General features: G+C 41.2%; 1 protein-coding gene across 2 annotated transcripts in view; it reads right to left on the bottom strand.

Moving 5' to 3' along the window:
• LOC124855164 (neuronal PAS domain-containing protein 3) overlaps positions 1-23,999 on the bottom strand; it is a 613,876-nt gene that overhangs the window by 275,506 nt on the left and 314,371 nt on the right. For both annotated transcript variants that reach the window (XM_047344770.1, XM_047344771.1), the window contains exon 4: positions 6,907-6,989. In XM_047344770.1, the coding sequence (XP_047200726.1) occupies positions 6,907-6,989 (83 nt within the window). The remainder of the gene's footprint in view (positions 1-6,906; positions 6,990-23,999) is intronic.

Raw genomic sequence — 23,999 nt, 5'->3', positions numbered from 1 at the left:
GTCTATGAGTTCTACAAACTATGTTTGTCAGAATTGAATGCCCCCGCTCCGTCAGTGTGTGTGGCCAATTTGTGGACGACTTGCTGTCGTTTTGGCAGTATATAGATTTATCTATAGATATAGACCGATATATATACCTATATAGATATAGGTATATATACAGTAGTGTACAAAAGTTTTAGGCAGGTGTGAAAAAAACTGTGAACAAAGAATGCTTTCAGAAATAAAAATTAGTGTTTATTTTTTAGGAATTTACAAAATGCCAAGTGAACGAACCCAAACATACAGCCAAAAACATTAAGAACTATCTTTAGCGTAAAAAAGAACAAGATTTACTGGAATTGATGGTAGGGCCCCCACAGAGCCCTAATCTCAGCATCATGGAGTGTGCCTGGGATTATATGACGAGACAGAAGGATGTGAGAAAGCCTACATCCACAGAAGATCTGTGGTTAGTTCTCCAAACATGTTTAGAACAACCTACCAGCAGAGTTCTTTCAAAAACTGTATGCAAGTGGACCTAGAAGAATTGATTTGGTCACACCAAATATTGATTTGATTTAGAGTTCTCTTTCGTTAGTTTCCTGCATGTTGTTGACTGATGAAAATAAACAATCAACACTTCTATTTTTGAAAGCAAAAACTTTATGCACTTTTGCTCTCTCTCTCTCTCTCTCTCTCTCTCTCTCTCTCTATATATATATATATATATATATATATATATATATATATATAATGTTTTCAATAACAGTACTGAAAGTGGGTAGGGTAAAAAAGAAGAATTAAAATGGACATATTCTCAAAACAAAGCACACACAGAGACCTACACACGGCTCTTCCAGGTCTGGAAAGCTCCACATTCTTTCTGTCATTTCTAATGCCACATCTGATTCAATCTGCCGCAGGGTTGGTCTCATACGGTTGTCATAGCGACTCCAGGGATTAAAACAAGGTGTTAGGGGATGTCTTATGTCTCCACCTGAAGGATCAGATCATGGTGTTAACACTCACACACACACATGCACAGGCTCAACATGGCAGCTACACTCAAAATTGTGAGCTGATGCGTGGCAGCTTGTCTTGTTCCAGCTCCATGTTAACACTCACACATGACAACATGATGTGTAGAGCGAATGAAGAAGAGAACTGGTTGTCACAATGACACTCTTCCTCTGTATGTTGGCTGTCTGTCAGAATGAAGCAGGACAGATAAAGAACATGTGCAACAATAAAGATGTGTAATAGATACAGCTGTAGCACTAATGTGTGAAGTCCTGACCAGTCTGATTTTTTGAAAAATCCTCTTTAGTTTCCAGCTTCTTTCCCATTCTTTGCCATTGGCAATGAATAAACTAGTGTGGACTGATATATCACCCCTGATCATCCAGTAACAAGCTCTGATCTAATGGAATGATGCTGCTGCTTGAATCTGTAAGCATATCATACATTCCAACTGCTCCAGGTCAGACATATCCTCGGGCTGTTTCTTTTACGTTGGTCAGATAAATCAAACAATAACAAGTGTGACCTGCTTTTAAATCTTTAGCATTTATCATGCAAACGGCACATATTTTATGAAGAAAGCATTCTGGATTTATATAGGCAGATGTACAAAGACAATGAATGTTAATTTTTTCTCTCCAAATTTAGGTCCTGTTCCAGTCATCAAGGTCCAGCGTTCTGTATGTTTAAGATGTTTTCCTGGTTCAACACACCTGATCCTCATTATCATGGGTTTGGCAGGATTTTGTAGAATTTTTTGATATAATTAAGTTGTAGCCATTTGTAAACCAGTTGTGTTGAAGCAGTGACGTGTTGAAAAACCTGCCTGAGACCAGCCCCTGAGGACAAGAAAATAATTTTGAGAAGAAAACTCTAAACTTTATTTCAATAATTATTGTTAACAAAACATTTTCAATCAAAATTAAACTCTACATTCCCTTTTAGAAATATCAAAGTATCTTAAATTTCTGAAGCTCTCAACATGATGTATGGCATTTTAAAATATTTCAGCACACCTATTGTCGCAAAAGTTCTATTTCACAGAATTTTTTTCGATGTAAAATTCTCAAGGTGACATTTATTTCCTTATTTGGTAGTATTTCTTTTAAGCTTTCTGGTATCCAGAAGCTTCTCACATTAGTTTGTTTTATTTTGGCCCATTCCACCAGACAACATGCCTGTATCTGAGTCAGGTTTGTACCTTGCTTGGACACACCTTTTAAGCTCTGCCGAAATATTTTTTATTGGACGAAAATCAGGGTTTTGTGATGGGAACTCCAAAACATCAACTTTATTGTTCTTATGCCACTTTGTAAGGAATTTGGTGGTATACTTCAGGTCATATTCCGTTTAGGAGACTTGGTGTGCACATTGTTGTTGTTCTTAGGCTTACAAGCTTCCCTTTTATTTTCTCCAAATGTAACAATGGTCATTGTGGTCAAACACTTCAATTTATGTTCTATCAAACCATAGATGTTACAAAAATATAGGCCTTTGTCTCTGAGCGCATTTGCAAATCTGTCTTTCTGTGGGTTTTGAAGTAATTGCTTGTCACTCTCTGAGTGGCCTTTCAGCCCATGTTAGTACAGGACTAATTTAACAATGGATATTATCACTCACTTACCAGCTACAGTTTCTGTTTCCATTGATGATGGCCTTGACTGTCTTTTTAAAGGCTGTCTTGGACACAAAACAACTAAAGAAGGTACTGGTGCGACTAACTATATATATTTTTCATGGCATATATTTTAAAACTGCTTCAGCGCTCAACTGTTTAGCTGTGTTTCTCCCCTAGATGAAGCCACTTAAGGAGCTACTGCTGCCATTAACTCTTTACTTTTTCTATAACACAGAAAATATTAATGGACCAGTGCTGTATATATTTTGGTGTGTGTATCTTGTCAGAATAGACATACACTCAGAGCAGTAACTAAAAAGGAAGAGCAATGCCTGCACACAGAGGGAAAACACACCAACACACATAAACTCTCTCTCTCATTTTTGCACACACACACACACACACACACACACACACACACCAGAAACTACCAGTCTTTATCATACTTTCATAATTACATTTAATTATTTACTTAAAATTATGGTCGTTTGAAAAGATTTTGCAATCTATAAAGTTAAACTATACAGTTTACTGATTCAATGGTTCCAAAAAATGACATGTAACTGAATTAAGGCTACACCAGGGGGACTTAGAGGCAGCAAAGATCATTGGACAACAGAACCCCGCAAAGAGGCAGGTCGTCATTAAGTGGCACAGGGTGAGATCCAGGGCACCGAGCCCCCCCCGACCCACCACACCACCATATCCTGCCATCCACACTAAGACCTGGACTCAGCCCCCCCAGGCAACCTGGGGACCGCACCAACCCCCAGCAGCAGCACCGCCCAGCACCAAGCAGGCAATAAATAAAAAAAACAATCTACACCACAAATGCAGAAATAAATGAAAAATTGTTACTCAGCCAAAACAGTGTCTTGGTATTAAATTAATACTCTTCATGCTAAACTAATATGTAAGCCACACATCGATACACAATCTCTGAACTGCATTCATCAGCTTACGTTGCACAGTAGATGTATGATACATTTAAAGAACCTTCAAAGAATAATAAATATTTTTTTTTAAAGTAAAAAATGATAAAAGCTTTGTAAGTTTCCAAAAGCTTTTGTTAAAAATTTACTATTGCAACATAAGGTGTGACATTTATACATCCTGACAAAATCTTCTGTAATAGAACCACTGATTGCTAATTGGTAAGTGCTTTTTGTGTAAAACTAATATAAATTGGCCTCATTTAAACCTTTTTGATGATAATGTATTCATTTGTTTTTTATTATCATGTTCATTACAATGGACACCAGATCTAAATGGGCATAAAATGTCAATTCCTCAAGGTATTTTTAACAATGCAGTCATTTAACAACTAATCTGGTATGGCCAAAACATCCAGAACATTGAGAGAGATTTACATTTTATATATTTAGCTAACTGAAGAAACTTTAGTTAGCTAAATATCAATTCTGGTGTGGTGAACTTATTTAATTCAGTTCAGATTTGGATATGTGGGTTTCCTGAAGTAAGACAATATCTGTTTTAAGTTTTTCCAGTTGAACTTTGATGTGCATTCCATGTGACAAACTGTGTTGGATTCATATCAGTAACTAAATATGAGGTCTAAACTAAGTTTGTATTGTGGAAGTGTCTTCCTGTGTGAAAGAGAGTGTGCATGTCTGTGAGGAAGTGAAAGAAATACAAGAGCCAGGTGTTTGGCGAAACGCACACATCAAAATCAAAATCACAATGAGTTGTGTGTCTACTTTAAAGTTATTAAATGCTAATAAACTTCACCTATCAATGTTTTTTGTGTAACCCAACCTGCAGCTGTGTTCATTAAAGCGACAGAGTAATCTCCTGATCCCGGAACAGTTGCTCATTTACATAAAACCTGTCAACAGTTCCCTCCTTGACGAGCTTCTTCCTCACAGAAAAAGAATGAATCGGCAGTCAAGGATCTCCTTTCGGAACTGATCATTCACACTGTAGTTTGTACCATGCAGTGCCCGACCGCAGCTTTTGAAGTGTTCTTTCTGTTTAAAATGTCCGAATATTGTTACAATGGGTCTCAGCTGACAGCTGTTGGGTTTTTTCTCTCCCAGACCATGCACACAGGGGAACGTGATGGTCTTTACAGCGTTGATTGGGATCTTCAGCTGCCGAAAACGGTTGTTCCAAATGCTCCTCGCTTGGATATTCAGCATTTTCCTGTTTGGCTAGAGAGCAGCGTTATCCCTTCAGTGCGTTTTTGTACACTTTTCCTCACCGTCCTGTTCTCCGCCATCAGCATTGCCACCTGTTTCTGGTAGTACTCTAGCAATTGCCTCAGGGCCTGAAATTCCTTGTGCAGAACCTCTACCAAGGCCAGTTTGGCATTGAGCCTGGTAAGCACCTGGTTGATAGAGTTTAAAATATCTGTGTGGGTCATGTCTGGTGAGGTTGTGGTACTGGTGGAGCTTTCAGATCATGTCTGCTTTGATGCTGGAGTGGCCACCGGTGATTTGAATCTCTCTGAAAAGACTCATCAATGTAGACTGACAACAGTAAAATATTAACACAATGCTTAATATGTTAAGTTGCATTCGACTTTTTGGCTAGGTTTTATTGGCTTGTTTATACCTAGGCTGCATAATTGTTTGTTTGTTAATCCAGCACCATGATGTATAATTGCACGCCACTCTCACAACCACTCAGCACATAAAGCAAATAGGGGTTTCATCAAAGCTCAAACTGAAAAGAACAGAATAACCAAACACTGAATATAAAAGATTTTATGAAGGTCTTATTCATCGCAGAGAAATATGACATAAATATAACCTTGAATGAAAAATAAATTTGACTTTTTACACTATATGATTGTAAGATAAAAATGTGTTTAAATGCGAAAGCTGTAGATGAAAAATTAAAATCAACCTAACAAGATTCAAGTCAAATTCAATCTGGACTTTTTCTTTCTAATTATACCTCTAAGGAGCTGTTTTCTTGTACAATTACTGCAGAACTTTTGATTTGGTGATCAACATCCTATTGCAATACCAAATTTTGGCCAAACTTTAACAGTCAGTCTCACATTTGACTCAAATGAGCCCATATTATCAGTCTTTTATGACAATGCTGGTAAAAGCCAATGTTTTACTTTTTATTTGTATTTAAGATTTCCTTGCACACTTTAAATTAAACGTTTCTTATGCAACAGGGACTTTTATGTAGATGGGCTTATATGTTTTTATTTTTTCCACTTTATTAAGGTAGGTCTAGACACTTGCAAATCGCACAAGTGCTGTTACGTTTCAATAAAATTAAGAGAAGTTATGAGGCATATGCACATTTGAAAGATAAGAAACATCCTTCAGAACTTTTAATAACTTCATGAAGTTTGTGGATGATAAAGAGCGTTGCTTCTGATGAGGCAGAAGTTCCTCCTGACTAAAATATGGAGAAACAGAGTGCCTGTGCAATGTACATTATAATCATTATATTGATCAAAAAGGGCCATCTCCTTGGCCATTGATTTACGGTTAAGAGAGGCATGATTTAGAGTTCTTCACAAGTAATAGAAAATGTAGCCTCAAACGTCTCAATACTGTGAGGTGCTGCTACTACTTACAAATAACTGTTTTTATTAGGTTAATAAAACACTTCTATAACTTACTGTGCATGATGATAGTCTGACTATATTGAGTCAGACTATATTAAGGCCCTGCAATCATGTACTGCAATAACAGACGTTGCAGGTTTGCATAGAAGCACTGAAATATTATGGAAAAAGTAGAAACAGATCATAACACCCTTTTTTTATTACATTAATTTGAACTCCAGTTCTCCAGGAGCTTGTGAAATTTTTTGTTGTTGCATAGAATTTATCTCAGGAGCAGTGATACAACCATCCCATTATAAACTTCACCTGTAGGTGGCCAAAAACATATTGATTTTATGAAAAGTAGATGAATATACCTAACATAATACAGCATGATAAAACACATTATATTAGATTTTACAAGGAGTGCTACAGGTTCATGCTTCTAAAATGTAGTGGTTTGACAGCAAAATATTTTTCTTTCTTATATCTTTCTTTATAGGAAATGTGCCCTTAAATGTGCATTTAAAGAGCCCTGTAGCCCTTCAAATACACATAAAACATAAGTATTTACATGTAAAAATAAAACCACTCCAATGGTTGTTTATAATGTGCTAACATATTTTTGAAAAGGCTGTAAAAACCTAATAGGTATCTAATTTGAAGTGTAATTCAGAGGATTTGTGTTTTTACCACACTGTGTAAATAGTGTAACAATAAATAAAGCTATTTGTAATCAATGAACAATTCCTACCTGTAAAATGTGGCTACCCAGGTGAGGTTCGAAGATCTCAGAGGCAATGGCACTGGGACTCCTCCTCCGCTGACTACCGATAGCTAAACAACAAGTGCACACACAACAAGAGAGAAAGCACAGGACAGGACAGAAGAAGACTGGTGAGACTCAGACACATTGATACGAGCAAAGCAACATCCACACACAAATATGTGTCCTCAAACACAAACACACACACCCACACACATTTATACAGCCTAGCATGACAAACACACATGGCACAAGACAAAAGGAACCAGAGAGGTCAACTCTGAAAATCTAACATTGTTTTAAAGGTTAGCACTATTTGCTGCTCTCACTGATACATCTTTAGTCACATTAACGATGATAGCTAGGTTTGTCTAATAAAGTCAGCAGTAAAAACATCTGATTAAAACTTAAAAATATATCTATAAATAAAAAAGTAGAGCACTTAAATGTAGAATAAAATGATTTTTACAAGTAGGATTATTTTAAAACTGACCTGAATATTCTCTCTTTAAAGACAGATACATTTAAATGTTTGGTGTGAAAGCATCAACCTTTCTGCTTGTTAAGCTAGGTGGTTCAAGTACATGAACCTAATAGAAGAATAGCTGCAAATGTTTGAAATTAAACATTGGCAGAAATTGTTACGATGTTAAGGAATAGCATTCAACACTGCTCTTTAAAATACTAGTCTTTATTGCAATTGGTTCCATGTTGTTCAAATGAAAGCCACTCTGTAAAGGTTAATCTATCAACTCCTTTAAAACAAAAAACAGAATTGTAAAAACATTTTGATTCAGTATTTCAGCAGTTACTATGTATTCGTCTGTGGTATATTTTTAGTTCCTGAGTTAATTAATTATTTATTCACAAATGTTTGTACTCAGCACTTCAAACATTCTCCTTTTTTCATTGGTAAACTCTTAAATAAGACCTTGTTTCTTATGAGCTTGTTATTTCTTAGCATTGTAATACTAAACATTTTCCACATAAAAGACCTTCTTTCTTTCGTCACCTTTTATCACTGTGGTATGAGGAAACAAACATTAAAAAAACCCCAGAAAGCCCAACTGCCAGGAGGAGACCAAAAGAAGGAAGAAGCCATGGCTATGTAAATAACCTGTCCTTAGGTAAAACTATCTTTAAGCTCTTCTTTCTCAAAGATGACTAAACAGACTGCACAACTGGAAAGCATGTGAAGCAAACGAACACACGCTAAACAGGTAAACAGCTTCAACTGTACAGCTTGGTCTTAAACTCAAAGTGAATACAGAACAGTAAGGCACAGATTAAAGGTAACAAGTTGCATTGATGTTTGTTACTGGAATGTTCTGTGAAAGTACTTAAGTCCAATTTTACCCTTAGGCCCATATTTACTGCATTTGGCAGTACTGCATTTACTCCCCTCCATCTGAAATCGCACCCTCTTCACGCATCATCAAAATCACATGACTGAAACCCGGCAATGCAATACAAAAACAAAAAATACCAGTGTCGATGGACAGAAATTGAAAATGACAATAGTTGGGTCTGATAAGAGGGACAGAACAAGGCACGATAAGAAAAAGCAAGGAAAGCTTTTAGACCAGCACAAGAATAAAAAAACAAAAAAAACAAAAACAGAACAACAAACAAACATAAGAGATTTTCTTCTGCCCTAAGGTCATTTTCAGCTCTCTGCACAGCCTCCATTCACATTGTCTCCCTGCAGATCTCATTACATTAAATTTAAAAAACAGTGACATAAATGCTTGGAAACAGTTTTAGTAGGGGAAGTGGGATGTTAATGAAGCAGAATACGGTTCAATTAAGGTTCTGAAAATCCCCTATCAATGAAAGCAGGAAAGACAAAATTCTCAAAAGTCAAGAAGGTTGGTGAGGCAAAACTACAGAGCTCAATATGACAATATACCATATCTAGTACGGTAATCCAAAATGAAATATTCCATGATAATGAGTTTAACTGTTAATGTGAAAAGAGGAAAGAAAGGGACCAAACATTTTCAGGGCCAAATGAGGATGGTAAGGATTTATGATTATTCATTATAAATATTTATTCATTCATTCATCATTCATTCATCTTCTATACTGCTTATTCCATAGTATAAATATTTATCAAAATTATAATTAATATCATAATTCAGAAGTAATAAGGTTCAAACTAAAAATCATTTCCTATGAATAGAGGTCAGAGATACACTCTTGGGTTGTGATTATTAGGCTAACAGCACTTAATAATTACAATTAATTGTCATTAATAATTGATAATTATTAACCAAAGATACGCCAAATGTCATTCTTTTATCAACTGTTTTAGCGAATGGTGTGGAACACCAACTTTAGTTGACAGATAAACACTCTTACACAAAATAAACGCAAACGCTCTATATATGTGTCTTTATCTTTGTACAAAAATATATTAAACCAACAGTCCCTCTTAGGCAAGGCAAGTTTATTTATATAGCACAGTAGCAAGATAATTCAAAGTGCTGTACATGAAAAAAAAAGAAAAAGAGACATAATAGGAAAAGTACCTTGCAGTGGCATAAAGGTGATCAAATAATTAAAGCGAATAAAAAAATTCATAATTAAAAAATTATAAAATAAATTATAAAATAAAAAAAATAATGATAAAATGATGGATAAGAAAACGAAAGGAAAATAGGACTGAAAAGTTAACTAATAATGTTAAGATGGCACAGTCAAAGGCCACTATAAACAAATATGTTTTAAATCTTGATTTAAAGCAACTTAGGGTTTTAGCACTTTTACAGTTTTCTGGGAGTTTATTCCAGATTAGTGGAGCATAAGAGCTAAAAGCTGCTTCTCCATGTTTGGTTCTGGTTCTGTGTATGCAGAGTAGATTTGATCCAGAAGACCTGAGATGTCTGGGTGGTTGATATACTGACAACAAGTCTGTACTGTATTTTGATGCTAAGCCATTCAGTGATTTACAGACTAAAAGAAGTATTTTAAACTCTATTCTCTGAGCTACAGGGAGCCAGTGTAAGGACTTTAGAACCGGGGTGATGTGCTCCACTTTCTTAGTTCTAGTGAGGACTTGGGCAGCAGCGTTCTGGATCAACTGCAGCTGTCTGATCGACTTTTTAGGCAGACCTGTGAAGACACCGTTGCAGTAATCAATTCTACTAAAGATGCATTAGTTTTTCAAGGTCCTGCTTAGACATTAGTCCTTTAATCCTAGAGATGTTTTTTAGGTGATAGAAGGCCGATCTTGTTGATCTTGTGCTAACTTTTAAACGCTTTTCCTTTAAATTATTATTTCAGTTTTGATTTGATTCAGCTGAAGAAAATTTTGGCACATACAAGCATTAACTTCTTCTATGCATTTACCCAGCCCTTGAATGGGTTCATAGTCACCTGGTGACATCGTAACGTATAGCTGTGTGTCGTCTGCATAGTTATGATAACTTATGTTGTTGTTTATTAACATCTGAGTTAGGGGGAGCATATAGATATTGAATAGGAGGGGCCGTAAGATGGACCCTTGGGGAACGCCACATGTGATTTTTGTGGTCTCTGATGTAAAGTTACCTACTGACACAAAAAAAGACCCTGTCCTTCAAGTAGGATTTAAACCAGTTGAGTGCTGTACCAGAAAGGCCGACCCAGTTTTCCAGGCACTCTAATTAAATGGAGTGATCAACAGTGTCGAATGCTGCACTAAGGTCCAATAATACCAGCACTGTGGTTCTTCCACAGTCTGCATTTATACGGTTGTCATTGAACACCTTGACAAGAGCGGTCTCTGTACTATGGTGAGCACGGTAGCCTGACTGGAAGACATCAAAGCAGCTGTTCATTGTTAGGAAGTTGTTAAACTGCTGAAACACAGCTTTTTTTTAATAGACATTTGATAATTGCTGTTTTCAGGGCGTGGGGGAAAACACCTGACAAAAGGGACGTGTTTATTATTTGTGTTAAATCAGACGTTATGACAAGGCAAAGCTTTCTTAAGGAAAGCTGTGGGTAAAACATCAAGACAGCAGGAAGAAGAGCTTAGTTGCTGTACGATTTCTTCTAATTCTTTGTAGTTTATTTGGTTAAAATAGGGAAATTTTGTCAAAATCAGTTTTAGTTGGAGACAACTTTGGTACTGGAGTTGATGTGGATGTGCTGACTGCCCCTCTGATCTTTTGGGTTTATTCAGTGAAGAAGTTAGCAAATTCATTGCAGGCCCTGGTAGAGTGGAGTTCAGATGCTACAGTTGCAGGAGGGTTTGTTAGCCTGTTGACCATGGCAAATAATTCACGACCATTGTTAATCTTTTTGCTGACAATATAAGAGAAGAAAGATTCTCTCGCATTTTTCAGTTGTAAGTTATATCTGTATAGTCTCTCTTTATAGATAATATAGTGAAACTGGAGTCCAGTCTTTTGCCGCTCCTTTTTTTTTCCACTTCTGACTGGTGGAGCACTTCTTCACAGAGACCTTTTCTTCCAAGAAGTGCCCTTCACTTGAATTGGAGCAACTGAATCAATGATGTCTGAGATTTTAGAATGAAAGTTGTCTACCAGCTCATCTACAGTGTTACAGGGCAAAGTGGAGGTAGAAGAGTAAATCTGGTTAAAGGTTTCAGCAGCATCGTCCTTAAAGATGTATTTTCTTATCATGTCTCTTTGGCTAACTGAGTCATTGGAGATGATGCTTGAAAAATAACAGAAAAGTGATCAGATAGGGCAACATCAGTTACAGACACCATGGAAATGTTTAGACCCTTATTGATGATCAAGTCCAAAATATGTCCCTGTTTGTGCGTTTGCTGTTTCAGATGTTGAGTCAACCCAAAATTTCTAAGAGTGTCACATAGATCTATTGCACTTGTTGGGACCCACAGCCATGGATTTCAACATTAAACTCCAGCACAAACTCTTCTGGAACTTTTCAAAATAAAGTGCATTAACCTTCTTCTGGCACAGCCAGGAAACGGGAAAACTGCGGACGTCCTGTGACGCCACTACCCAAATAAAAGCACAGCTGTTGGTACATCCGCCCTCTTTCCACACGGCCTCTAGTGGGGCCGGTCAGGGGAGGTCCAGCGCGCTGATGTTTCTTTGCTGGCAAACAGACATAAACTCTTCAAACTGGATCCAAGAGTGTCATACGATCATCGATCATATGCAAGATAAGTACGAATGAAATACTCTGTGTATCCGGTATTTTCATTCATGAACGGGGGTAATTAAGGTACAAGCATTGCTTGACTTTCTCTCTGAGCCCTGTAGGAGCGGACAGGACGGGCCGCCCAGCTAACCCTTTTGTTCAGAGCGAACGCACCTTCAAACCCCCGCGAAGCTACCGAGCTAACCGCTTGTTGACTGTGGATACTTTCTTCAAACTTTGCCCTTGGACAACTTTTCCTCACCACGGTTCATGAGGCTAAGTGTTTTGGGCAGAGACAGATTTCGAATGAAATGATCTAAATGTTTTTCATTTTATGAAGTTTTGTTTGTGTTGAACTCAGCTATCTTGGTGCTAGCAGGCTATCTGCAGCACACTTGTTCAGGTTGTGTTCTTTGTGTGTTTTTAAAGTTAAGACAAACTTTACTTGAAGGGTGATTTTAAACAGAAGATTATTATTACTTTAAAGGTATGTGTTGATTCTGGTGCTAAGCTATTAGCTTCTTTTGTTAGCTCAAATGCTAACCGGTAAGAACACGTGCTTGCAACTAAAGAGTATTCAACAGAAAGGTTGTTAGTTTTCAAGCTAGTGAATAATAGTCCCTGAACATCATTTACTAGATTTGATAACTAAGTAAACACCATTAAGCCCAATTTCTCCAGAAAGATTTGGCTCTTTTCCAAAATACTCTCTTAATAATATTTCTTCAAATATTATTTCAATAAATAAAGGCAGCTAATTAGACACCATTGAGAAATGGTCATCCAGAAGGTCGGTTTTATTCAGCAGATCATTATTTAAAACATTATTTTATTAAAATAATATTTTATCTGATCTTGCATTGTGATTGGTTGTCTAAACATTTGCTGATTATTGCCTAAGTTAGTTCCAAGACTAACTTAATTTCATTTCCAGATTCTTCAAGATAATCCTTGGTTCTCAGACATAAACAGTGCATGGTAATGTTGCATCACTCTTTTGGTCATAATTTCCAATCATCTTTAATCAACTTATTTATATTGTATATAGCCTATTAGTTGTCCCTATTCTTTCATTCTGATTGGTAGTTTAGTTGGATTGTTTTAGCATAGTAAAGAGTTTGTTGATTGAAATATGTTTGACTTTGAGTTGACTTATTTTTGTTAATAAATGTTTGTATTTTAAGAAATTGAGTGAATTCATTCCATATATGGGCAGAGTTTATGCTGTTCAATAATGTCAGAGCTCGTCTCACACCTTTCTATTTTGTCCTAATACCATCGCCTTACTGGGCTGGTATTCACAGGACAACCCTTAACAGACCGAAATATTATTTGATAAAATATTAATATTAAATATTAAATAATATTTTCAGATTCATAATTCCAACACACTTCTGTCTTCAGGATTGTCCATGTGAATGTTGAAGTCTCCCACAATAATTAAACAGTCATAATCAACACATATCACAGTTAAAAGCTCATTAAAGTCACTGAAAAAAGTTTGTTTTGGACTTAGGAGGCCTGTAAATATTCAAGAACATGGTTCGGACTGGGCTCTTTACCTGGAGAGCCAAATATTTAGAAGAGTCAAATTTGCCCAGAAATACTTTTTTACACTCTAATAAATCTTTAAACAAAGTGGCCACCCCTCCATCTTTTCATTGCTGTCTGCTCTCACAAAGAAAATTGTAGCTCGGAGGTGTCGACTCTATCAAAATGGGAGCTTCATTAAATTCATGTAACATAACAACATAACATAAAAACATAACATCAAGATCGTGGTCAGCAATGAAGTCATTGATTAAAAATGATTTTCCTGACAGAGATCTAATGTTCAATAATGCCAGTTTATATGACTTAGTTGCTGATATTAACTCTGTGTCTGGTTGTACCTGACAGCGTATGGCTTTTGTTGATTGTTTATTACTGTCTCTTATCCTTTTGGCTTTGTTCTTTCTGTCACGTATAAACACAGAGATTTTACAACTATCTCTTATTAGGGGCTCAAGCTTTTCCTGGACATGATCATTTCTGATAGAGTTACCACTGGGGCCCAGACATCACAGAGAAGTGATTTGAAGGTCCTGATTAGGAGGAGATAGATTAGGAGGTGGTGGGGCTCTGCAGCTTTTGGAAGATGTTGGTTTAGTAGCAGGGCCTCGGCCACAGGGGTGTTGAATGGAGATGTCAGAGCCATTTGGGTCCCGATCCTTTGAGCTCCTTACATGTTATCAGAAACCAGTAAAGCAAAAAGCAGGCTCAGTGGGGAGATGGGAGAGTTCTGTGCAGTCTGACTTGGGGTCTGGGGTGAGGGGGGTTCAACGGGTGGGGGTGGGGGGGTCATTTTGGGTCTGGGTTTGGGGGTATAACGGGGGGGTCCACTTCTCCTGTGGATTTTGGCGGGGAAACGTTTTGTGATGACCTGTCTTTCTCAGCCAACTGGCCGGTTGTTTCTGCTGGAGCTGTTGGAGGCAGCGTTATCATTGTTGTTGATACTCCATGTTCTCTGCTGAAGGTCGAAGCTGCTAGCGGATTAGTCACTGAACAGAAGAGATTAGATGTGAGAGGTCTGGCTCCTGGCTTGTACAAACAGAAACCATCTTGCTTGAAAAGGTGTCTTTTTTTCCCAAAAAATATTAAAGTTGTTGAAGTTCACAGATGCAGAAGCAGATGCTTTTTTCAACCATTAATTAATCATCAGAAGTCTCGAAAAAATCTCATCTCCACAGAAAATCGGTGCAAAGGGTCTGCTGAGAAACACCTTGATATTGAGACCGCCAACAATATTCAGCTGACGAGTGAAATCCTCCTTTAGTCCTTCTGATTTTTTCTTAGCCACGTCATCCATGGCTCCACAGTGTATAATAAGGTTTTCTAGAGATGGGTACTTTTCTGTGATTGCTAGAATATTCTCTAAGATATCGGACACCATGTTACTGGTACCAGTCATAACGTCTGAGTTTTTCTTGTTGCAGAAGTTTTTAATCCCATCCACAGCTGTGTTGCCCACTATTAAGGTTCTTGGTCCAGTGGGGCGCTTTTTCTCTGGCAATTTAGGAGAAGACTGTTTAGAATGTAAGCTTTTCCGTAATTTTGGCAAAGAGATAAAAAGTTAAGAGTAAAAGAATGCAAGCAAGCAGGGAGCGGGGAAGAAAAGTGTCTGAGCAGGCTGAGAGGCAGAAGTCAAGATCTTACAATCAACTATTCTGGTCCAACAACTTCACCAAATTAAGAATGCACTATTCTACAGAGAGGTGAATATTGATAACAAAATATAACAATTCACGTGTAGATGGAGTTCAGACTAGCAGTTTTGGGACTGAGTGGGAATGGATCAAAGCTTTGGACTGACCAAGAATATGGAAAAAAATCAGTGAACAACGGTGAAGCTTTATCCTGTTTGATGATGCATCTCAACAAGCAGCCGTCAGCTTACAGAGCAGTGGAACAAGGCCAACTTGGAAACTTTACAGTGCAAAATAGTTTGGTTCTTAGCCCATTAACAGCTGTTGGCAAACTGATCCGAGACAAAAAACAAAACAAAAAAGGAGGGCGATTCATAAACTTTCAGGCGAGAATCAGTGGAAAAACAGGGCAATAAACCGCTGAGATAATGGGATAGCTTGGGAGTTGCAGCACGACGTTCAGATCGCAGCCTTAGCTTGCTTCAAAGTCCAACTGATTCAAAAATCAGACAATCAAAAACAAATTTCATGCATGTATAAGTTAACACATTGGATTAACTGTGTTCTTAATTTTCCCTACTTCACCCTGGCCAGACTAGAAAAGTAGCAAATTAATAACAAAAAGAATTAATTTACTTGATTTCAGTTTCTCTTTAAGAATGGGTTTGTAGGCGAGTAGGCTTCCTTCTAGGAATGTATGGAGTTGTGAGTATCCAACATCCACAAACCACTCTGAACAGCTTGAGTCAGCTTCTCCTCCTTCGTCCAAAAACGAGGAAAAATATGATAATCCGTTGGCATTCCTCTAGCTTTACCTGGGTAGCAGTACTAGAATCAGAATCAGAATCAGAATCAGAAAAGCTTTATTGCCAAGTACGTTTTTGGACATACAAGGAATTTGTTTTGGCGTAGTCGGTGCAATACAGTACAAATTAAACAGTACAAACATATCTACAATATAATATAAATATAAGTGCACAGTTTTAAGTGAGTGAGTGAGTGAGTGAGAGTAAATATACAAACAAGTCTTTGATGTGTAAATCTTCTGGTCCTTTATACCAGCAAGACCATCAGTTCATGGAAATGGCCAGTGTGGAGAAGGGAAATGAATCCGCCCGTAAACTTCCACTTCTCCAAGAGTGCTTCCTTTACGTGGTGACCAGTTGTGGTCCTCCCTGGAATAGCAACTAGCATTAGCTTGAAGTAACTATTTATCACCTCTGCCATTGATGTCAAAGCTGCAATGCATGGTGGGAGGTATTGCTGGAGGTACAGTTCATTTACCTCACAAAAAGGACGATGGCCCAACAGGATAATGTATGTAAGACAAGCCAAAGTAGGACACAAAATTTTAAATGAAAATAAATTGCAGATAACGTTTTTATTGTAGATAAAAGCAGATAAAGTTGTGAGAGAAAAAGGTTGGAAGCAGGATCAGTTTTTAACATCAATTGGTGAAGGGGACGCTCCTGCCACATCTCACAAAATAAGTAACAACAATATATAGTTGACTGGCACCCTGTATGATATTAAAAATATAGAAAATATAAAAAAATAATCCTGCCCCCTGCAGCCTGTTGATCCACATTCTGATGGATGTCCCACTGTTGCGACAAAAAAGAAAATTGAACCTGTCTATAGATGCGCCACAATCAGCTGATTCAACAGAAGTAGGTAAAAAAATATTTAAATGAATTATTTCATGATTAAATTAATCTAAGAAACAACATAAGATATACTTTAATAATGAATTTTGTTGTGCGCAGTAGCACAGCGAGACTGCAAAAAACATACAGACACAGTATAAGACAAAACCAAAACAAAGCATCTTTGCAGTACAAACAAATAACGATATAGATATAAAACAGCCATACTGAATCAAGGCATCCAAAGCATGGCCCAGTAAATGAACAGTAAAAGAATACATAATTAGGAACAATTACACATCCCAGTGCATTTAGAATTCAAAATATCGCAATAACAAGCATAAACCGCAAACAGCATAAAAGGCAAAACACCAATATGACATAAGTAAAACACTAACCCTTTCCACCATGCAACCAAGTAAAAGGTCAGGATTTGTTAAAAATAGAGATGAAAGTTGGAAGTAAGAAAAAAATAATGCATTTGCTTTTCCAACGAATGGCTCTGTAATGTAGTGCTTCGTAATCTGAAAACAACATGAGACGGGTCTTGCAAGATCCTTTCAGCCTGTATGAATATGATTCATAAACAGACTGCAAGGCCAGAGGCAATTATTTTCATAGATGTTCTCTCAATATTTATGAGTTCAAAATTAGACTGAAATGTAAGTGAGCCAAACCAAGCACCCATGCCATATCTAATTATACTGCCAAGGACAGCATTTTAGAAAATTTGCATGATCCCACAAAAGGTGTATTCTTTGGGGTAGTCTGGAGCACAAGTCAACATGGGCGCTCGAGCACAAAGTGTTGCACATGATGATATCATGGTATTTACAGGTGTGCACCTGTTTGCGTGTCTGAGAATGATTCCTAACCTTTCCAACATGTTCCTTAAGTTGTAGTGGAGCTAAATAACATGACCACTAGTGATACAAACACGCTTGACCATTCTTACAGTCTTAAAAAAAGCATATGGCACAGTCCCCCATGCAGTTTTAGAAATCTCTGACCACTGTCTGCTTCATCTCATTCCAACTTATAGGCAAAAATTAAAAACCTCTAGAGAAGGATGGGCTGTTCCACTGGTGTGCTCAGAACCATATATTCAAGTGGAAATGACATTGAACCTCTGACACCCCCACAATGTCTTCCATTACCATCCTCAACAACACTGTGCCTACTGTGGAAAACCTTCAGTTCCTAGGAACAGTCCTTTCTCGGGACCTGAGCTGGGCCTGACACATAGACACTTTTTAGAAGAAGGCTCAGTAGAGACTATACTTCCTGTGGCAACTCAAGAAGCACAACCTTTCACAGGAACTGCTAGTGATCTTCTACACTGCCATTATTCAGAGTGTTTTCTGTACATTCAACATTGTGTGGTTTGGCTTATTCACAAAACAGGACAGGTCCAGACTGCAACAAACAATTAGGTCTGCAGAGAGGATCATCAAGCTGACCTTTCTCCCACTCAGGACTTGTAAAGGTCTAGGGTCAGGAAAAGGGCAGTGTAGTGCGTCTTGTGCCTTTGCTGGTTGTGCTTGGCCTGGGGCAGTTGGTCGGCTAGGGTGTAAGTAACTTGCAGGGCGCATGTTTAATTTATTTATTTTTTGCTTTATTTCTCTCGGGAACACCCCTCCTTGAACCGTCACCTTAACGTGGTGGAGGGGTTTGAGTGCTCAAATGATCCTAGAGGCTATGTTGTCTGGGGCCTAAATGCCCCTGGTAGGGTCTCCCATGGCAAACAGGTTCTAGGTGATGGGTCAGACAAAGAATGGTTCAAGAACCCCTCATGAAAAACACAATATCGAGGCACGTGACGTCGCCCGGTACGGCGGAGCCGGGGTCCCACCCTGGAGCCAGGCCTGGGGTTGGGACTCGTCGGAGAGCGCCTTGTGGCCGGGTTGCTCCTCGCGGGACCCGGCCGGGCCAAGCCCGAACGAGAGACGCGAGGCCATCCCCCAGTGGGCCCACCACCTGCAGGGGGAACCGTGAGGGACCGGTGCAAAGAGGATTGGGTGGCGGACGAAGGTGGAGACCTCAACGGCCTGATCCCCGGATGCTTAGGCTGGCTCTAGGGACGTGGAATGTCACCTCGCTGGGGGGGAAGGAGCCTGAGCTTGTGCGGGAGGTCGAGAGATATCGACTAGAAATAGTCGGGCTCGCCTCCACGCACAGCGTGGGCTCTGGAACCCATCTCCTTGAGAGGGGTTGGACTCTCTTCTACTCTGGAGTGGCCCACGGGGAGAGGCGGCAGGCTGGTGTGGGTTTGCTTGTTGCCCCCCAGCTCAGCCGTTTCGTGTTGGGGTTTACCCCAGTGGATGAGAGGGTTGCATCCCTGCGCCTTCGGGTTGGGGAGAGGTCTCTGACTATCATTTCAGCCTACGGGCCGAGTGGTAGTGCAGAGTACCCTGCCTTCTTGGCGTCCCTGTCGGGGGTGCTGGATAGTGCCCCTCCCGGGGACTCCATTATTCTGCTGGGGGACTTCAACGCCCACGTGGGGAACGACAGTGACACCTGGAGAGGCGTGATCGGGAGGAATGGCCTCCCCGATCTGAATCCGAGTGGTGTTTTGTTATTGGACTTCTGTGCTAGTCACGGATTGTCCATAACGAACACCATGTTCAAACATAAGGGTGTCCATCAGTGCACTTGGCACCAGGACACCCTAGGCAGGAGGTCGATGATCGACTTTGTTGTCGTATCATCAGACGTTCGGCCGCATGTTTTGGATACTCGGGTGAAGAGAGGGGCTGAGCTGTCCACTGATCATCACCTGGTGGTGAGTTGGATCCGCTGGAGGAGGAAGGCGTCATTCAATAAAGGTCGCCAAGTCCGGGACACAAACACGGGACAGCCGCATCTAGGACTATAGCCTCTGCACATGGTTGAGCATTTAACCCTTACACCACCAGAACCACGCCCGGGACCACCAGTCTTGGTGTGGGCTGTTGTGGCTTCTGGTTTGGGTACTTGCAGAGGCGTTGCTCCCACCACATTATCTGTGTCTTGTTTGGGGTGGCCCTGTGGGGAAGTTCATGTCGAGGTTCATGAGTGGTGGGATGATCATGGGGTTGAGTTTGGAATTGACTGGATGGTTGGGACTGTCTCATCCTGGGGCGGTTCTGGTTGCTGGCTCATTTGGACCAGGTAGGCACTTTCTTAATTTTTTGGGTCGGGGTTGGTGGGGGTGGGGGTCTGAGCAAGGATCATTCGGTGTCTGGGCAAGGCATGGCCCTAGTTTTTTTTTTTTTTTACTGTGTCCTGTCCGGCAGAGTAGCACTCAGAATTGTTGTCTGAGTGCCAAGAAGAAGCCCAACAGATTTACTTTCACAAGTGGAGCATTACAGCTAACGCGCTAAAGCTCTGCGTGATATTTATAAAATAAACTTTATTAGAAACTGCTGTGGGATTATTTTATTTGTTACGGACACGGTGACAGAAATGAAAAGGAAAGAATAAGAAGCACAAAAGAGAAAGAGGTGGGTCAAAAAGGAAAAGGGGAGAGAAGAAGAAAATAATGGAGGAGAGAAAGAAGGATGAAGAGAATACAAGATAACATACTGCTTGCTTCTACACCTGCAGAAACATTCGTGTTAATAGCTTTTTTTTACCAAAAAGCACATAGTACTTATGAATGCAAGATGTATTTAGCGGTAAATGCGGCTCAATATAGAACATTTGTGTATCTGTTAACATCTGAATTCAAACACCTGTGATTCTGAATTCTGAGTGCGCTTGTATGTACAAGGATTCTCCATAAAAATATGCAATAGCAAGTGTGAGGAGCCACAGATCTGCCTTCCTGGATGTGGGACAGATACGGAGGAGATCTGAGCCAAAGACATCCAAAGGCCCCCCCAGAGCACAGGAACCCAGGAGAACCATCGCCAGGACTACCACAACCCCCCAGAGAAGAGCAGGGAAGAGTCCCAGGGGAACCACTCAGCAGCCACAGTGCAGAAGCCCCAGGGAGCTGCAGCAACAAGCCCACAGGCCTCGCCGGCACCGTCTACACCCGAGCAGATCCAGCCATGGACCCAGAGACCCGAGACCCCCGGGACATATCACTCCCCAAGCAGAGGCTTGATAGAGCCCAGCGGGCATAGACACCAACCACCGGCACGTAGTGTGGTGGGGAGGAAATAGGCCCCACATTTGATGAGGGGCAGACTGCCCCAGCCCCACAACCTGGGCTGGGCTAGCCTGGGCTAGTGCCTGAACTTGAGTGACCTTGGCTTGGACCCAGGAGATCAGAATCAGAATCAGAAAAGCTTTATTGCCAAGTACGTTTTTGGACATACAAGGAATTTGTTTTGGCGTAGTCGGTGCAATACAATACAAATTAAACAATATAAACATATCTACAATATAATATAAATATATGTGCACAGTTTTAAGTGAGTGAGAGTAAATATAGAGCAGTATAAGATGCAAGAGCAATACAACAGTGCAGGTGATCATTGTGCAAGTATGGCAGTGCAAGTAAAGCAGGAGTCCATGCTGAACGTTAATGTAACGCATAGAGTTACAAGTTACGGGTGTCCTGTCAGCAAAAACAGGGGGGGTGTGGGTGAAAGGGAGAGTGTCAGGGTGATTTCCGGGCTTTGTTAACCAGGCTGGTGGCAGATGGGAAAAAACTGTTCTTGTGGCGTGAGGTTTTGGTCCGGATGAACCGCAGCCTCCTGCCAGAGGGGAGAGTCTCAAAGAGTCTGTGACCGGGGTGGGAGGGATCAGCCAGAATCTTCCCTGCCCGCTTCAGGGTCCTGGAGGTGTACAGTTCCTGGAGCGACAGTAGACTGCAGCCAATCACCTTCTCAGCAGACAGAATAACACGCTGCAGCCTGCCCTTATCCTTGGATGTAGCAGCGGCGTACCAGATGGTGATGGAGGAGGTGAGGATGGACTCAATGATGGCTGTGTAGAAGTGCACCATCATAGTCTTTGGCAGGTTGAATTTCTTCAGCTGCCGCAGGAAGAACATCCTCTGCTGGGCTTTCTTGATGAGGGAGCTGATGTTTGGCTCCCACTTGAGATCCTGGGAGATGATGGTTCCCAGGAAGCGAAAAGATTCCACAGTGTCAATTGTGGAGTCACAGAGGGTGATGGGGGCAGGTGGGGCTGGGTTCTGCCTGAAGTCCACAACCATCTCTACTGTCTTTAGAGCGTTGAGCTCAAGGTTGTTCTGGCTGCACCAGTCCAACAGATGGTCCACCTCCCATCTGTACGCGGACTCGTCACCGGTGCTGATGGTCAGGGAGTCAGAGACGTGCTTCCCCAGCCTCATGCGCTGCTTCCTGTCAGACAGGAAGTCAGTGATCCACCTGCAGGTGGAGTCGGGCACACTCAGCTGGGAGAGCTTCTCCTGTAGCAGAACTGGGACGATGGTGTTGAAAGCAGAGCTGAAATCCACAAACAGGATCCTGGCATAGGTTCCTGTGGAGTCCAGGTGCCGGAGGATGAAGTGAAGGGCTAGGTTGACTGCATCATCTACAGACCTGTTGGCTCTGTAGGCAAACTGCAGGGGGTCCAGGAGGGGGTCGGTGATGACTTTTAGGTGTGAGAGCACAAGGCGCTCAAAGGACTTCATCACCACAGAGGTCAGGGCGACGGGTCTGAAGTCATTAAGCCCTGTGGTCCTTGACTTCTTGGGAACAGGGACGATGGTGGAGGACTTGAAGCAGGCTGGCACATGACATGTCTCCAGTGAGGTGTTAAAAATGTCTGTGAAGACTGGAGACAGCTGATCAGCGCAGTGCTTCAGGCTGGCTGGTGAGACAGAATCCGGACCAGCAGCTTTCCGGGGGTTCTGTCTCCTGAAGAGTTTGTTGACGTCCCTCTCCTGGATGGAAAGAGCCGTCCTCGGCATGGGTAGGGGGCTGGTGGGGGGGAACTTCAGGGTGGGGTTTGGAGGTGCCAAGGCCCCTCTTGAGGTTGGGGAGGTAGGGGTGGTGGATTGTGGCTGCAGCTGTTGGGGGGCGTCGTGGGGGATGGTTGCAGGACTGTCCCTTTGTCTTTCAAAGCGGCAGTAGAACTCGTTCAGGTCGTTGGCGAGGCGTCGGTTGTTGATGGAGTGGGGGGCTTTCGGCTTGTAGTTGGTGATTTGCTTGAGCCCTTTCCAGACAGACGCAGAGTCGTTGGCTGAGAACTGGTTTTGGAACTTATCAGAGTACAGTCGTTTGGCCTCTTTCACTGCCTTGCCAAACTTGTACTTTGCCTCTCTGTATATGTCTTTGTCCCCACTCCTGAAGGCCTCTTCCTTATCCAGTCTTAACCTTCTGAGTTTAGCTGTGAACCAGGGTTTGTCGTTGTTGTAACTCACCCTGGTGCATGATGGTACACAGCTGTCCTCACAGAAGCTGATGTAGGAAGTCACAGCCTCTGTGTACTCGTCCAGACTGTTGGTAGTAGTCCTGAACACATCCCAGTCTGTACAGCCTAAACACGCCTGGAGATTCTCCACAGCCTCACTGCTCCACTTCCTTGTCGTCCTCACAACAGGTTTGCAGAGCTTTAGTTTCTGCCTGTATGCCGGAATCAGGTGGACCATGATGTGGTCGGATTGGCCCAGTGCAGCACGTGGGACGGCGTGATAAGCGTCTCTGATGGTGGTGTAACAGTGATCCAGAATGTAGTCCTCCCTGGTCAGACATTTAATAAACTGTCTATATTTGTGGAGTTCGTGGGTGAGATTACCTTTGTTAAAGTTGCCAACGACGATTACTAAGGAGTCCGGGTTGGTCCGTTCCACACTCAGTATCTGGTCGGCGAGCATGCGCTGTGCGACCTGCACGTTAGCTTGCGGCGGGATGTAAACACCGACCAGGATGAACGAAGCGAACTCACGGGGGGAATAGAAAGGCTTACATGGTCCCCTTCCCCCCGGGGGTGTAGACAGGCAGACCGCCCCAGCCCCACAACCTGGGCTGAGCTAGCCTGGGCTGGTGCCTGAACCTGAAGGACCCTGGCCTGGACCCTGAACCCCCGCCCCGACCCTAGTCCCCAATGACCCCCATCCTCATCCGGAGAGGGGGCCATGTACAAAAGAGGGGTCTACATGGTCCAAACTAACTTGCCAACCAGAGCTGCCACAGGATGCATGGCCCTAGTTTGGACTGGTGGCTTGGGC

The sequence above is a fragment of the Girardinichthys multiradiatus genome, chromosome 19, assembly GCF_021462225.1.
Source record: "Girardinichthys multiradiatus isolate DD_20200921_A chromosome 19, DD_fGirMul_XY1, whole genome shotgun sequence".
Classification (NCBI taxonomy): Eukaryota; Metazoa; Chordata; class Actinopteri; order Cyprinodontiformes; family Goodeidae; genus Girardinichthys; species Girardinichthys multiradiatus.
The sequence above is the reverse complement of the archived record's forward strand: the minus strand, read 5'-3'. Positions and strand labels throughout refer to the sequence as shown.